Source organism: Phasianus colchicus, chromosome 17, assembly GCF_987193195.1.
Source record: "Phasianus colchicus chromosome 17, bPhaCol1.hap1.1, whole genome shotgun sequence".
NCBI classification, from domain to species: Eukaryota; Metazoa; Chordata; class Aves; order Galliformes; family Phasianidae; genus Phasianus; species Phasianus colchicus.
The window spans coordinates 14,016,771-14,033,378 of record NC_143452.1 but is presented as its reverse complement, the minus strand read 5'-3'; the positions used below and the strand labels follow the sequence as shown (position 1 = coordinate 14,033,378).

The following is a 16,608-nucleotide window of genomic DNA, read 5'->3' as shown; positions in this document are numbered from 1 at the left end:
TCTTTCTCTTCAAGGAGTTTCTGCTCTCTGAATTATGATTCAGCGTGTCTTATGTTTGTAGTTTACAGGAATAAACATGAGAAAGTAGTGCTTCTGTTGGATGTCGGTAATGTGGTCCCTGCTTGGAAGCTCTCGCGAAAGCCGCCAGGTGAGAGGCACACCAACAACCCCTTGCCTTTCCTCTTGAGATGTTCTTCTCAAACCTGTAGCTAGAGTTTCTCTGTTGAGAGGTGTTTGTTTCTGTGTGTCTGTTAGCTGGGGAAAAGCAGCAGATGAGTGGGGATGGGGGCAGGCCCTGCTGGGCTATCGATCAGGCTGGAGCTTTGTTCTGCCTGCTGACGAAAGCTATGCTGCTCCTGTGTCCTGTGTGCTGCTGCCAGAGCTGTGCAAGCAGCTCACAGTCCCAGGCTGGTTATGTGCAGGGAGCTGAGAGAAGGACTGGGTCTTACTCAGCGTGTTCCATTTTCCTCTTAGGCCAACTTTAAGTACCATGTTTTAAAATCCAGATTCCCAGTGCCCCAGAATAGGAAGTCCTTAATCGTCTGTGCTGAGCTGAATCCAGAGGAGCTTTTCTGTACCAAGAGAGCATTTGAATTTGCTGCAGGCAGGGCAGGATTCCAGGACAAACCCTGAGTCTGTCACTTATTCCCAGTGTTCCTTTCAGCAAAGCATGTTTCCTACCGAAAGAGCTGCTGTGCATTTTTGACACTTGAGATCCTATCTTTCCCCGGCAGGTAGAACTCCCAGAGCTCTCAGGGAGATCCGCTTGCTCTGCTCCCACAGTGCTCCTATGGAGCCATGCAGCAGCGAGCAGGGAAGTGTTAGACCCAATACAGATTTCCACTGTTTGCTTTTTAATTTGTGCACTGCAGTTAAGTTGGTTTTATGAGACCCTATGAATAGATTTTCTTGGGTGAGCAAGCTCCTGCATGACTCAAATTCTCGCAGGCAAGATAGACGTTAGATCTTGTCTTGGCTGTCCCTTGTGACGCTGATTTCTCCAGCCTCCCATGGCTGTTTATTCTACTATTCTTCTAGTTACGAAACTTATCCACATAGTTAGATCCCATTTTCGTGTTGTGCTGTAGGCCATGTAATGTTACCCACAGTTACGAGCAGCGTTCCCAGTCAGAGCTGAGTGCTGCCGAGGGTAGAATTGCTGGAGGACTGGAGATGTCCTCAGACACATTTCTGTATTTCTTTCTTTCTAAATGACAGAGCTTCCAACAAAAGTTCAGTTTATGAGGGCTGGGAGGCAGAGTAGATTGAAAGATAAGATGTACTAAAGGTATTTATATTTGTTTGAGTAATAATCCAGTTTCGGAGCTAGAGCTCTGTCAGGCACGAATGAGCTAATTCCTGTCCTTAAACTGCTTCAGGAGTTGGGGCAGTGTTGCTGCTGTGATTTAAAGAACATTTAATGTACTGCTGTATTCCAGTGTATCTCTTTATTTTGATTAAAGATTCTTCATTGAGGGGGAAACTTGTGCAGCAGCAAGTTTTTGTCAGACAGATGCAGTTTTAGACAGGATAACTGATGAGCACTGATGTTACACCAATCTCAGAAGGAATTGGAAAGAATCATAATGAGAATTTCTGAATACTTTGTTCTTAATCTTATATTGCCTATGGAACTTACATTTTCAGAGCTTTCTAGCTCAGTGCGTGAAGGCCATGAGATACCCTACTTAATGAACAAAGATATGAAAAAGCCCCCAGAATTAAAACATTTCCTAGGGAAAAAAGAAAAAAAAAAAAGAAGAAGAAGAAAATAATTTGGAAATGAACCTGAGCACTAATTCTAGTACTAAAGCAGACAAAAGATTTCAAATACCTTTTCTAATCACAGTGGTGGAATTGGAAAATCCCTGTCCAAACAGTGGCTCTGCTCCAAATGAGAGCGCTTCCCATTGCAAATAAGATCCTGTTAACTGAAAGCAGTACCAGGTGCACCCCAGTTGTCTCCTCACAAGGCCTCTTTTGCTTATTTTCCTAAAGTGACTCTGTACAATGTGTGGTAAGACTTCACAGCTTAGACGCAGGGAAACCACGCAGGGAAGTTAAGGCACTTACTCCAGGAGTTTATTTTTAATTTATGGAGGCTTATAAAAATTATTTGATTTGAACTTTTTATTCCCTTTCAAATTATTTATGACACCGACTGATTGCTGCAGGTCTTCCTCATTACTGCTGAAATCAGCGTTCTTTTCTATGCAGAAACTCTGCTGCCAGACCAAACCTCCAGCACTGACTTCCCATTTCCAAAGCATCTGATGCTTTGCTTATATCTGCTGAAGAAATTGTATGTATCACTTGAAATTGAAAGAACTAAAAACACCACTACAATTTTGGCAGCAGTTCTTCTATCTGTTAACAGACTTGCTGGTCAGTGCCTATCTGCCCAAGCACATACAGGGATGCTGTGTGCCAGTGCTCTGACCCTTGTGCCACTGCTGCCCCTCAGAAGGTGCAGGACAATTAATTCAGTTTCTATACAAATTTTTTCTATCAAATAAAATGGTTCAAATTGCACGCGTGGTCCTAAGGTGATTGGAATGGGGGACTCAATCACAATTGGTTACATTATGTTTTTTAATTCATTCCTGCAACGGCCTTCATATATCAAAATTACAATCTGAAAAACAGCTGTGTGAAGTGTTTACCTTTACAATTTCATTGCTAGAACAACTGTTATTGATGTGGATGTGTGTGAAAACATAAAGTTATTCTCATACTATGTAGTTTTCAAGCACTGTCTCATTAGCTGTGACAAGAATAAAAGTCAGTGCAACTTAGTATCTGCTTTAATAAAGACAAAATGTATATGAGGCCAAATTACACATCTTCTCTTGCTATTTATAATACCACTGAAGCAATAATAAGTATTGGCTTGCATTTTCTGGCATTCACAGCAACACAAGGGAGTCTAAATCACCACGGCAGCAGGGCAGCAGGGTGCTGCACTCAGTCTGTTTGGGTCACAGGTGGTTATCTGGGAATGGGGTCATGATTAACATCTTCTTTTGTGTTTAACCATGCATATGCTTAGCAGTCAGAACTTTAGGGCAAAACTTATGTACTAATGTGAAGTATGAAAAAATTAAACCTATGCATGAACACTGCAAAGGTCCTAGTACAGTCAAAGAATAGAAACAAAAGTAGGAATTCAGTTAACTCCTCCCAAAGATACAATTCTCTTCCATTTCTGAATACATTTTTAAATTGCTCATGAAAGTCAGAATAGAAGCATGAGGCCAAAACTGTACGTTAACTGTGTGAGGGAATTGGTTCTTCTTTTGAGAGACTTCCTGAGCTGATGAGTGAAGTTATTAAAAGAATGGATTTCTATGTAACTATTTGCTGGAACCAAAAACATACTCTGAGAGCTTAATCTTTTCTACACATAGCTAAACCGTGGTACAAATTCCGAACTCAGATAACATCCTGAGGTTTTCTGAGGTTCTGATTCTTCCATGGGGACGGAGGGCAGTGTTGGCCCAGCCCACTCCATGGGCAGTGTGTAAGAGCCTAGAAAGATCAGGTATGGCCTTTGACTGACGTCAGAATCGTGTAAGATTTCTGATCCAGAACTACATGAAATTCCAAGAGAGTTTCTGTTTGCAGTGATACTGGATGGACCCTGCGACTCTGAAACACTGCCACTGCAGCATTTCATTGCTGAGCCTCAGTGAAGAGCTCTCAGGGTCTGCACAGCTCTAACTCCGATTTGGATGGTTTTATCTACTGGGAACTAAAACCCCTCCATGACCATTTTCCCTCCTGTTAAACTGTTTGAATGTTTTGTTTTGAATAAAGAGCTCCCTTCCACTCCTGAAAATGTAGGTGGCTGGAACTGGATTTATGTGAAAAACAACAGGATTGGAATTCAACACTGGATAAATGGGTTAATAGTTGCTGAAGCTAATTCATTTGCACTTAAAATGGGACACATCTGGTTCCAAACCTTCCGACTGGTTGTCACAGTTCTACAGAGCAGAGCCAAATTTAACCCTCATTTGTTTTAAAACCTTCACAAATTTGGAGTATTCTGTTCTAATGCTATTTTCTAGCCAATTACAGTCAGCATCACTTTTCTGCCTTGTCCCATCTGCTCATGCCTCTGGAACTCACACATTACATAGCTATTACAGTATTTCCTCAGAATCCAGGGTACTTGCACAGAGGTTTAATTTAGGTCTCAGAATTTCATCCATTTTGCAGAATAACAAATCCTCCACAAACTCACACATTCCCTCCATAGCACCTCTATACACTATAGAGGTGCTGGCTTTGTCATCGGACCTTGTTTTAATTGTCTTGAACATCCCAGACAAAGAACTGCATTTTTGACAGAGAAGCAACAGAAGTTTATGGTCCCCATCGCCACATAAAACAAGCGCAGCAGTTGGTTTGTTTTCTATAAATACCTCGTGTTTGCTAGCGTATTGCAACAGCATTTCATTAAGCCTGTGGTAGGTAGCTCATTGATGTTGTCTAAAAATTACAGTAACAGGAATCACAGTCTCCTTCAAAGAATGCAAAAATCCCTCTCAGACCTCAGCCCTGGGCTGCTCCCCTCCCACAGCCCACCTGCAATCTGGGCCCGCAGAGCTGCGCGAGCCCGAGTTGTGTTTGTGTAAAAGAGAAGCGTTGGTCTCAGAAATGAATGTCACAGTGACACTACAGCAAAACGTCTCTGTGCAACATGATGAAACAATTACTTGGCTGGAGTAATTCAGGAAGGGAATCAGAAGGACAAGGGAAAGTGCCTGGAGCCTGTTGGAGAAGCAGGAGGAGAGCAGTGGTGGCCAGCAGCACGAACATTGTTCTGCTCATTCCTCAGCCTCTGCATCCGACAGCGACTTGGGGTGGGTGCTTCTGACTGCAGTGTGCCACCTTCCACGGACACAGGTGTCTTACTGAGTCTCTCTGCTGTTCTCTGAAGACGAAAGTACAGACAGCAAACACAGAATGCCGTTCTTCAAGATACATGTGTCTGACGTTTAAATGTACAGGGAGCACAACAAAAAAGTGGGATTAACTTGGCACAAAGAGATGAATAGATTAACAAAAAAAGCTGTAATTATCAAGGAGTTTGGTTTCTAAAGGAACACAAGCTGGACTGCAGCCACTGCGCTTCACTTCCACACAAAGCCCAGCTCCTCGCACTGCTCTGTACTGATGTGCTCCTGATGACAACTCCTGGGGGCAGAAAATATTCCCGTGCTTTGAGTTAAGAATTAGTGCTGACCGCTGGGATGGATCCCCAGACCTGAGGGACTGGGAGAGGAGGCAGAAGGCGTTCGGATATGACTTCAGCTATTGGGTTCACAGTATCCTCACACACTTCGAAAGGAACTTATATTAGCTGCAGAGTTAATGAATGCAGAACACTGTCAGAAATTAAGCACCAAGGGACAAATGAGCTTTAGCAAAAGCTCCGGAATTGGAAGACAGTTTCTGGTCCTGACTCTTTCATCAGTTTATCATATTTCTTTAGATTGCTGGTTAGCTCCCAGATGTAATAGAAGCTGTACACACATATGTGGATCTTCAGTTATAAGTGCAGTTGCCATAGCTGCAGGTGTATTTGCCTATTATATTTTTAGATTTTACATGTGTGCTTTGTTGTATACAAGTAGCTGTAGTTTTCAGTGGAACTATTATCACTCACATGAATAATGATAAATGCATAGATCTGTATTCACACGAATCTGTTTGCATGGATCTGTATGTACACAGATCTGAGATCAATCTCTGGGATGTTTTTAATGCATTTTACAGCACATGCCTAGCAAATTTTGAGTATTTTCATGTTGTATATTCAATTTCTCCAGAGCTACCCAGTCACATGGGCTGTTCATTCCCATACAAAAGGCAATAGTAGAGGCTTCAGCATTTCTCACTTCCCAGGAAAAAAAAAAGCAAATCTAAGTAGGGAGGTACCACCTCTTTCAGCCATTGGGCCCCAACACAACAAAGCACTCGAGTGCAAATTCTGCCTGAGTAGAAGCAAAGCAATGCAGAACACAAGCTTTCAAATTTTGGATGTGCCAAGTACTCTCCTGAAATACATCCTTCCAGAGTTCCAGGCATAGCCACCTGGCCTCTGGATTATGGCTGTGATGCAGCTGTGTCACAGGTGTTAAGTCCTGGGAAAGAAAACATGGCAGAAAACCTGGATGTTCAAAAGATGGTGATGTAATGCACTCAAACAGGCCAAAAGAAATCCTAATCTCCTTCCAGTGTTCAGAAGGGGCCCATTTGCTATGTGTCCTGGACAGGACCTGCAAGCCACTGCTACAGCAAATGGTGTTAGCACCTGGCTGGTGATCAAAGGATTCTTGAGCAACAACCCATTCCACATCAGTAGGAGATGCTGCCAAGAACCATGGACATCTCTGGGCTGGAAGGCAACTGATAAAGCACATGCTGAGAAAAGCAATGGTGCCTGCATTGGGCAATCTGAGCTCTATTCATGGCTACTGGAAAATGTTACTTTTATTTTAGTTCTGCAGTTGCATAAGGCAGATTCACTAAAGACTATCACACAGTGTTTGCACAGGGTGTTTTGCTATTGGTATTGTTTTTTTTAACAGCATTTTATTTAGATGATCAGAGACTCTCACTTCACAGGAGAAAACCACTGCTTCTTGGTACTTTTCTTCCTCTGTCAGTAACAAATATGGGTCAACTCCAGAATTAGCACCTGTGCATTTGGCTGTAAAAAAAAAGGCACTCAGAAAGAGTGGCAATGATGCAGTCAGATCTGTTGTAATACAGTCCTATGCCTGGTTGGAGGGGATACAGTTCACAAGGTTGGCAAATTGGAAAAGATTTGGCAAAAAAAGAATAAAAAGGAGTACAGGGCAGATTTCCATGGAGCAAAGATGTTTTAAAAGAAGGAAGTGATACCAACAGTACATGGTTCTGGGAAGGCTATTGCAAGCCATGGCAGTGATGGGAACTGTTTCCAACAGACAGGATAGGGGCACTGAACTGTTTTCCTACTGACCTCACGGCCATATGAAGTGAAAATCCTGCTCTAGTGTTTTTTTGCCAAGTTGTTTAAGGTAAAACCTTGGCAAATGGCTCCTGCTTTTGCATTAATTCACTAGCAGGTGCTCTTCTGCATGAGCCCAGCAAGAGCTTTATTACCAGAGTACACTAACTATTAAACAGCCATAAGCTTAATCCGGTATTTACTGTAGGACTGTGCCTTTTTATTGCACACAGGGAGGGAACTCCCTTCTCAGCCCTCCAGGTGGTCCCTTCAGGGCAGGGTTGAGGCACATCGGTGAGAAGAGGTGGGGTTGGGTGGGAGAGGCTTTCTTTGCTGCCCTACCTGTTCTGGGCATAAATTGAAATGATCAGTCTTTAATCCTGCCAATTAGGCTTGCTTTACTGGCACTGGAGTCAGTTTACTATACAAGTAAAACAATGTTTCTCTTAAAAAAGACAAAAAAGAGGTAAAATTCTGCAAGAAAGAGCAGGGCAGCACTCTTCAGCTCTGTGTAGCTCCGGCACAAATCTCTCCTGGCACATTTGTGTACCCTCTGCCAATAGTGACTGTTAAGGAGCTCACGGAGCAGGGCTGGAGGATGCAGTCTGTGCTCCTCCACAGCACCCCCTTCTCTGCAATAATTCTACTTCAGCATTTAATGCAAGATTAGATGTGGAAAAAAATTAGCATATGCTCTACCTGTCAGCAAAGCTCCATCTACCCGGGAGAGAAAAACACAATGCCTTTTACAAGACTGCAAAACTAATCTAGGAAGTACCTGTGTTCTCAAGGCAGTATCTTCTCTATCTCCTGATCAACAGATTCCTATAATGAAGAGGGCCTCTTGACTCTATTGCTTCCTGGCTTCTGAAGACCTAAGGCAGACATCGCATGCTGCTCCCATTTTTAGGGTTATCTTTTCTACAAAGTCCAGAAATTATAGGGTTGGTTTTCATCCTCAACGATCTTTGCAGCAAGTACTTCTGCCTATGAAAATACAGCAGGCAGAACCTGGCTTCATCACTATCTGCATTAAAGAAGAAGGTGGGTGCCATCTCCCAGCAGTACCATACTCCTTTCCTAAGGACCTTTCTCACCACTTTGGCATTCAGGCTTTGCTGGTCTACACCAGACATTTCAGATATCAACATTTCAGACCTTGCATCCCTCAGTTGCTCCAGAACAGGCTTTATTCTGAGAATGGTTTCTCACTGGCACTCGGGTAGGAAGTGAAGAGCACAAAAGGGAAAATTATCCATGTCAGAAACATTTAATATTGCATAAAGCTGGCCTGTGAGGAATGCTGCCTTTTACTCTTTGATGTCCTGGGAACTCTGACTCAGCCTCCTGCATCCACAGCTTGTAAACCTCCACAGTGTATTACCAAATGACTTCGGCACAAATGTAGGACAGAAAAGCCCACTTAATATAAACTTCTTTATAAATGTGGTTCTAGGTTCTTCCCTCCTGTCACTGCCACCGTGGAGGGGAGGAGGGAGGTAAATGTGACCACCTAATAAGCTCTTCACAGAACTCACTCTCTGAGCTAATTTGTGCCCTCCTGCAGCCTCCCTGCAGGGATTAAACATCAGCCAAGGACCACAGGAAGGCTCTGATCAGGCTACGCAGCCCAGCAAGCTGGTGGGCTTTGGTGTGGTACAGCAAGCTGCACTGATTTTGTGCTTGGTGTTCCAGATAGCTGCTTTTCAGCCACTGCTACAAAGGCTCTGCACCATATAACTATGTAGGAATGATAACCAAGTGAGTCTGGAGCAAGGAAATTGAAGTCTTGTCTCTGGCATTGATGAAAACTTGTTTCTTGGACAAGATGCTTCACCTTTGAATGCTTCAGTTCTGCTGTCTGCAGAAAGATATTTCCTGGGTATGGGGGACCAGAGGAGGGTGTCTCAGGTATCAGTTGTTTACAAAAGTGTGAAATATGAGATGAGACATTCACAAAACCATATATTAACTACTTAAAGTCTGTATCAAATGCTAAAAATAAAAACAAATTCAGCAGGGAAAGCTCTCAGTTATTTTGTAGTGCATGCTCTTTAGACCAATCTTCTGGTGGCAATGACTAGAAGCACAGCTGTGTCTCACTCTGAACACTTTCCAGGCAGTAGCACGACCACACAGAGTTTAGCTTATTACATATGTAAAACAGGCAGATGCCATTAGAAAGTCATTTTTCTGACCCAGTGAGTACAGAAGGTTGTTCCTCATGATGAAGTCCTCTGCAGGGGCTGTGTTTTTATCATGCCTCGCACCTTTCAAGGTATTTAAAATGAATGAAAAGTTGGATATTACCTTCCTTTTTCTTCCCTGGAATCTGAGCTCAGTGTTCATTTCTCATGCTGTTCATGAAAATGTTCATGTTCATGCTGAGGAGTCAATTTCTCTGACTCAGCATTTTCTTTTCAAACTCCCTTGTCTTTGACAGTATGTATTCCTGATATTGGTGGCTATAGCTGCAGTTTTTTTGAGTACGTAAGAACATGCTATTCAGGGACAACATGTCATGATAATAAACCATCTATGTAATTAGGCTTGACTCACCAATCAACTCAGAAAAGGATAGAATGGAACTCATGAAAGCACCTTTAAAGGATGATGGAAATGTTTAAAGAGAAAAGAAATCAGCAGTGTTTTGTACTGTTAAGTATTTTGCAAGGTAGAAAATTAATTAGCAGTGACAAGAACACACAATTCTGGACTGCCCATGTGTGGCCCATTCCATCCTGCTTTGCTCACAGCGACGGAGCTGTGCAGGAGCTGGCGCAGTGGGACCGAGTTCAGTGCCTTACTCCTGTGAGGAAGCACCACGGAGGGAAATTTCCTCTTGAGCCGAGGCCAGGCTACCAATGGAAAATCTGGTGACATAAAATTTGTATGCAAAAAAAATCCCACATTTTTGCATATTATTATTTCTAAATCTTCATTCTTTCCTCTAGGAATTTAATTATTTAGATGAGATGCTAAAAATGTGCCTCCAATAAGCTATATAAATCAAAAGTCTGCATATATCCCAGACTGATGATCTGAGAAACCTGGAACCTTTCTGAACAGGAAACCATGTACCATGAAGGCAACACACATTTCCAAGATCTTTGTGAAACAGAAATAACACAACAGGGCCCACTGTGCCCAAGGCCCAAACACACACAGAGTTACCACAGCCAAATCCAGCTCTGCCCAAGTCTGGGCAAAAGGTCAGTAAGAATTAGGAAGCAAACTACTGAGTTACCAGCATTGCAGTGGCAGAATCAACTCTCACGGATTGGCTGAGTCAGTGGGATAGCACCCCTGGCTATTGGCAGCTTTCTTCTCATAATTAACGTTTATTAAGGTGGTCATCTCCAAACTAAACAAATGCAAAGTTCGATTACTAATATAAAAGATTTATATAAGAGTATTGCAAAATATTAAATAATAAAAGCTGAACAACAGCAGGAAAACTCCTAACTGCAACATGCTTGCTTCTCAAACAGACAAAGCCTGGCTATTTTCAGGAAATTACATCCTGAGTGGTGACAGTATTTGCTCTGTGCATTTGATGTGGGAGATAGGGGATATGGCTGGCACACTCTGCCTAACTCTGACAGTAAGGCCAAAGCTGGCACTTAACTACATGAATCACCAAATTCTGAAATTTAAAAGCTTGCATATGCAAATCACTCATTAAAAGTATTAGCATAGTCAGTTACCCAAACTGTAATCTTAATCGTATCTCCAAGTTAGGCATGCAATCACACACCCATTTTTCAGATTTGCATTTGTTGAGCATGGTTTCCTGAGAGCTGCATCCATAAAGCAGTCTAATAACCATTTTTTCCTTATATAGTTCCAGGAAAGAAAAAGAGTAAAAGCATACTGAATGTCTTCCTCCCCTGAAAAATAATGGGGAAGTGTACAAAATCAGGAACCGATGTGGACAGACCAAATGGGCTAGATGGTGAGTTATGTGCACTCTCATTTAATCAAGTGCCCATCTTTGTGACTCCTTTCACCCAAGCAGTGTGGCATTTCCCTCTATTTGCAAATATTCAGACACAGGAAAAGACTATGTGCCAGATTTTGGCTTTATTTACATTGAATTACCTGAGATTAGAATCAGAAACTAGAAACTTTCTTTATACAGTTACAAATAGCTATATTATGCCATTTTAAGGGGTTAAGAAAAGGAGGAAATCGTAACCACAGAAGTTATAAAGGCAACTTATCCCAAGCCAAATAGTTTTGTTTCTAACGCAGGCTTTAATTATAACATGTCATATAATGATGACATAGTGCTATAATAGGCAAATATAATGCATTAATCTGATATTATATTTTGGCTTTAACAATAGGTGCAGTGAACCAGTCTTAGTGGATAACTCATTCAGAACCTATCTGCACACTCCACCTAGATACTTATCTGCCTCTTTAATTAAGTGGAGGGAAACTTCTTGAGGCCATACCCATAAAGCCAGTCTCTGATGATAGCAGAGTTACTGGAAGCCTTTGGTAATCGCTTACTCCCACGTATTGTGGTTAGCTTCCAACTTTGGCTCTTTCCTTCTTGCTTTGGAACTACCTATTTATCCCCTAGTGTAAATCCCCTGGTGTTTTTGTACCAAAGTGGTAGAAAAGACCCTCAGTGGGTTTATTTGAGCACGTCAGCATACCACCATTGGTCTCAGCAGGACTGCACCAGCCTTCCTAATTGTAGTGGTGAAGAAAAAAGAACTTTGGCAGGTTTCTCCTACTAATGTATTTCTTGAAACAGTAACAACAGGCTGCATCAGTGAACACAGTACAGACAGCGTCACCTTTCCAAAGAGCAATATTCCTAGGCTGCCCTTAGCACGTGCTCATGGCAATGAAAGAGTCTATAGCAAGTGTCTTCAGTGGAAACCAGTTTGGGTCTTCTGTTTCCATGGATCCCATGTAACTTTGTGCATGTTGGAAAACACCCTCTCTGCTTCCTGAAGCATAAAGTGCTTGTAGGACTCACATGCTAAGCCAGAAATCAAATTTTAACCTATTAGTTTGGAGAGAGTGGCTCTCTGAGATGCAATGTTTGCTTTCTGCTAGGAGTTTTTGAGTTATCTTGTTGTGAGGCAGCAATATACAGAAATCATAAAGATCCAAACTGTGGGCCACGTAAGACAATTTTCTGACATAACAGTAGTGTAACAACAAGTCCTGTAGTCCTCGTATCAGAATAAATACAGCTGTCACGAGGTTCTGATATTTCCGTGCTAGCTAAGCAAGCCACACAGGATGAGCACAACTAAAATGGCTTACCACCTCCTTTTCCTTTTTCTTTTCTTCTGCTGTGCACTTCCTTACTCTCCTCCGACCTTCTCCAGTATGAAAGGCTCTGCTAATGACCTCTGAGCAGATCATGTTGAGCTCCTTAATCTTACGGTGGCGCCTAGATAATATGGTGATGGGTACTGAAATGCTGAAAAACAGACAGACAGATAGTTAGATAAGATTAGATACGTAAGTAATTTACTCAGTCATCATACAGAGCAGCTGACACAAGTTCATTTGTAAAGCCAACTGCTAAAACTGCTTTAGAAGTCTGTACAATTTAATTCTGTTGAAAGACAGACCTTTGATCTGAATTGTTTTGGTGGCATGTACATTATTTGAATGGAACCTCACCTGACCAGGCAATACCAGACTGGTCATTCCTGGCATACTATTGTCATAGGAGAACAGTGTACATGCAAATCCATACCTACGATAGCTCAAGGGCAGACGGATAACTGAGCATCGTGGAACAGATATAGACTGAAAGCATGATCACCACCTTGTGCTGATATGCAGAATGAATCATAGCTAATAAAAGGCCCAAACAACCTTTATATGACAAAATGTAACCCCAACAACACTTTTAAATTAAGCATGCCCATAAAATAAAAGGAGATAAATTAATAGATGTTATTGCTTCTCATTTTCATTAATATTTATTAACTTATACTGGTGGAAGATGGAGGAGAAATAAAACGTCTGTCAGATTTTCTACCATTTATAAGCAGTTCTGCATTCCAGCTCTTAGGTACCAGCTAAACATTTTGATGTTAGTGTTGCATTCCTTGCAGGGCAAATTATTTGCATTCATGTGTTTTTTGTTTTAATTAAACATTAAAAAACTTAAGGACACTTCCTAGGGCAGGCTATTTTTGAAGTGGGTTATTTGTTTTAACTCTAAATCTGAAGGCATGCTTGTTTTCCCGAATAGGGAAGGAGTAAGATGGTTGACATAAAAGCACGGGTCCATTAGCCCATGTTTCCCTGATGGCACTGACCCCATCGCAGACACTTTGCACCACTAAGTCCCACTAAAGCCAAAACAGCCAACTGCATGGATGAACCATAGATAAATGGCTGCATGCCTAATTCGTGCTGGATGAAGCTCTCAGAATATTCTGTGGTTTAATTAGAATAGGAATTCAAAAAAGTACAAATGCTAATCCAAACCTATAATGATGGAAGTCACCCTCTACAGCAGTTTACTCATTCTGTTTTTAATATAGCCTGACTGCAGTTGGGCTTGAACTGCTGTCCAAACAGCAGCTGTCACAAGAAGTAGATTTCCTCTTTGATTTCCTCTTTTGTTCTCACTCAAAATCAGTAATTGCAGATATGCAGAAAAATCAAATGACTGAATAGCAGTCTTCAGACAGTGCTTGCCACAGTCTTTGTCCTTCTGTGACTTTTTACTTCTGCACGTCTTTGGCTCAAGGATTGGATTAATTTTACCCAACTATTAAAAACTCTGTTTCCTCAATGTTTGGAAAGCTCAATCTCTTTTTGAAGGTGTATGTCTCTTGCCATGGACTACCGTGAAGGAACTTGAGTCCTCATTTGAGCATCTCATTTATTTGCCTGTACTTTGGAAGGATCAAGGTCCAGCTGCGTTGTGAAATGTCTGATGTTGCAGTATCTCCCTGAGCAGCACCCTGCTCTCATGGGTAGTCCATTAAGGGTTATTTCAAGTCAGCTTCACTGCACATTGGTGTGTTACAATGGGTTGAAATGCAGAAGAACTGATTTTCTAGAAACTTGATTCTCAAAATAGAATTGTCCATATACAGTATCCTAAACCTGACTCCCCACTGTCTTACATCCATGTAATCAAAACTTGCAGAAAGTCCACAAGGTGTGTAAGATCCTGGCTGGCACATTTGGAAATGTCAGGCTCCCAGTCTGCATGATTTAAAAGCAATGGAGGACTGGGCCAGTGGCAAAAACAATTATAAGCCAAATGTCTGCATAAGCAAATATTGGACTTGTTATGCGTATGTTTGACATCTGCAATGAGTTGTCCAGCCCGTGCTTAAATGGAAGAGGTGCACATTTCCCTTACACACCACATGAGAACTGTGTGCAAACTAAGCAGAAAAGCATCTCATTAGTTGAGGCAACTATTTAAAAACAGGTATCTAAAAGTACTACAGAGTAAAGCATTAAAAAACATAGTGCAATTGCCAATTGCTGAGCAGAAAGCAATTTTTAAATTTTTTTTTTTTAAATTTAAATCAGACCCCATGCACACTTCACTTTAGGTTTTGGAACATGTTTTTATACACCTATTTTTTAAGAAACATTGGCCAAATTCCTAGCTTTCAACTGGAATCTTTATCAGGAAATCTGTAACTCAGCATTCCAGGCCAAGAGTCACAAAAAGCAGAACTGCATAGAGTGGTACAGTATGCTGTTAGTTGCACTGGAAACATTAAAAAATAATTAAAAACAAACAAACAAACAAGCTCCAATAAAAAGCTCAATTCAGGAAAAGTAAAATAAACGTACTTTTGTGAACTTGAAGGGTGTAATTCTGTGCTTATAATGATAACAATAGTTCTTCTGACAACATAATCCACTTTCAAAACTTTGAATGAATAACTGCAGCTACTGAATAATAGTACCTTTAAACAAAATCTTAATTGCAAAACAAAAGAATAGTAAAGAAAAGCCATTCTGATTTTTTTCCCCCAAAGCTTAAAAAAGTTTAGGTCAGAGTTTTGGGTGAAGGTTTGGTTGCTGCTTTTCCCCCTTTTATCTGAACCAGCTTACTCAGACCTAATCTTCATCATCTAAACCACATGATTAACACACAAAATAACTTTGGAGCAAGCCAGATCCAAGCAGGAAGCTGCAAGTACTATCATGTCTTCATGAGATTAGCCAGCAAAATAACTGTGGTTTCTTCAGGTTTCTTTTTTTATTTTTAATTATTATTATTATTTATTTTTTAAATTCTCTGTTTTCCTTGAAAGGGGCTTTTTTTCTTTTTCTTTCTTTCTTTTTTTTTTTTTTTTAAACTATTCTTCCTTGCTGGAAACTTTTCCAGCTTCATCCTTGGAGGAAATGCTTTTTCTCCTACACAATCCCCACAAGACATGGGCAGGCCTGGACCCTTACAACAAGCAACTGAGAACATCTCTCACTCTGCTCAGGTCTGTCAGTCAAAGCCGCTGTTCAGTCAGAGAGCACCACTCCCACCCGGAGCAGTTGGAAAGAAATAGTTCTGACTGCACCATGCTTGGGGACTGGTCCTGCTGCTGTGTACGAGGCTAGTTCAGAATATTTCACTTGATAGAGCTGTCCTGAGAAATTGAAGGTCCTTTACTGTCAGGATCCCATTGGGTTCTAAGTGGGAACTATGCACTAACCTGCTCCGATCACAGCAGCTCAGGGCATGTCTGGGCATAAAATCATTGGTACTGGAAGAAATGTTATCCCAAGCAGAGAAGAACTTACTAAATTGGAGGTGCTTAAGTCCTCTTTTGCACCTGGCCCTAACTTGCAGGGGAGGAAGAGCCAAATGCTCAAAGGCAGCTTTCCATTTTATGGCTTTAAATTATGCAAAACAATATGGACTTGACAATTTTGCACCTGCATTTGTATTGGAGATGAGGGAGAGCCTTGACTGGGCAGTGACGGGCTCTAATCTTCTGCTCCTTCTCTGCTCTGTGAATTCAGAAGGGAAGACAGGACTAATGCCAGCATAAATCACGGTCCCCATGTGTGCAATGCATGCCTGTGCTAAGCTCCGCGGTTGGTACAACTGGGTGCTTGTTGGGCAATGACATGGAGAAGGCTGGGTTCCTTGGAACGTTTTCTGTTCATTGTAATGTTCATTTGCAGCATTTCACAAGCCATCACAAAGACAACAACAAAAAGGGGGAAGAAAATTTTAAAATGAATTGTGTGTATCCTCCCTCACAACCCCAATAGCCTTGGCAAGCTCAGAGGAGCCAGGCAGAGCTGGTCTCTGCTGGATGTTACTCTTCGCAAAATTGTATGATAATCTGGAGGAGTTTGCATGATCAAATAGTGAAAGACAAGGACTGAAGTCTGGACTCTTAGACTCCATTACTGGTTCCACCATTGAGATCCTGTTTGTTTTGGGATGACATATATAAACTCTTCTTGTTCCATTGGCATGAACCTTGCTGTTATTTTTAGGACTATCACAGGTTCAAATCAAAACAGTAGCAAAACGTCCCAATTTATCTGCAAAACAAATTATAAATCTAATAACTAAGACCTCGCTGATCTGATTCAGAGCCTATTAAAGACAATGCAAAAATATCTACTTACTC

The 16,608-nt window shown here is 41.5% G+C and overlaps 1 protein-coding gene across 8 annotated transcripts in view; it reads right to left on the bottom strand.

Moving 5' to 3' along the window:
* Positions 1-3,856: 3,856 nt before the first annotated feature.
* The window catches only part of LOC149915653 (uncharacterized), a 132,806-nt gene continuing 120,054 nt past the window's right edge, over positions 3,857-16,608 (bottom strand). For 7 of the 8 annotated variants that reach the window (XR_016472026.1, XR_016472027.1, XR_016472028.1 and 4 more), the window contains one exon: positions 11,079-12,452. Coding sequence is in view for 1 of the 8 variants with exons in the window: in XM_090152419.1 (XP_090008545.1) it covers positions 4,748-4,939; positions 12,293-12,452 (352 nt within the window). In the remaining 7 variants the exon portion in view is untranslated. Of the gene's footprint in view, positions 4,940-11,078; positions 12,453-16,608 lie in introns of those variants that run through there. The other variant, XM_090152419.1, reaches the window with a different exon arrangement.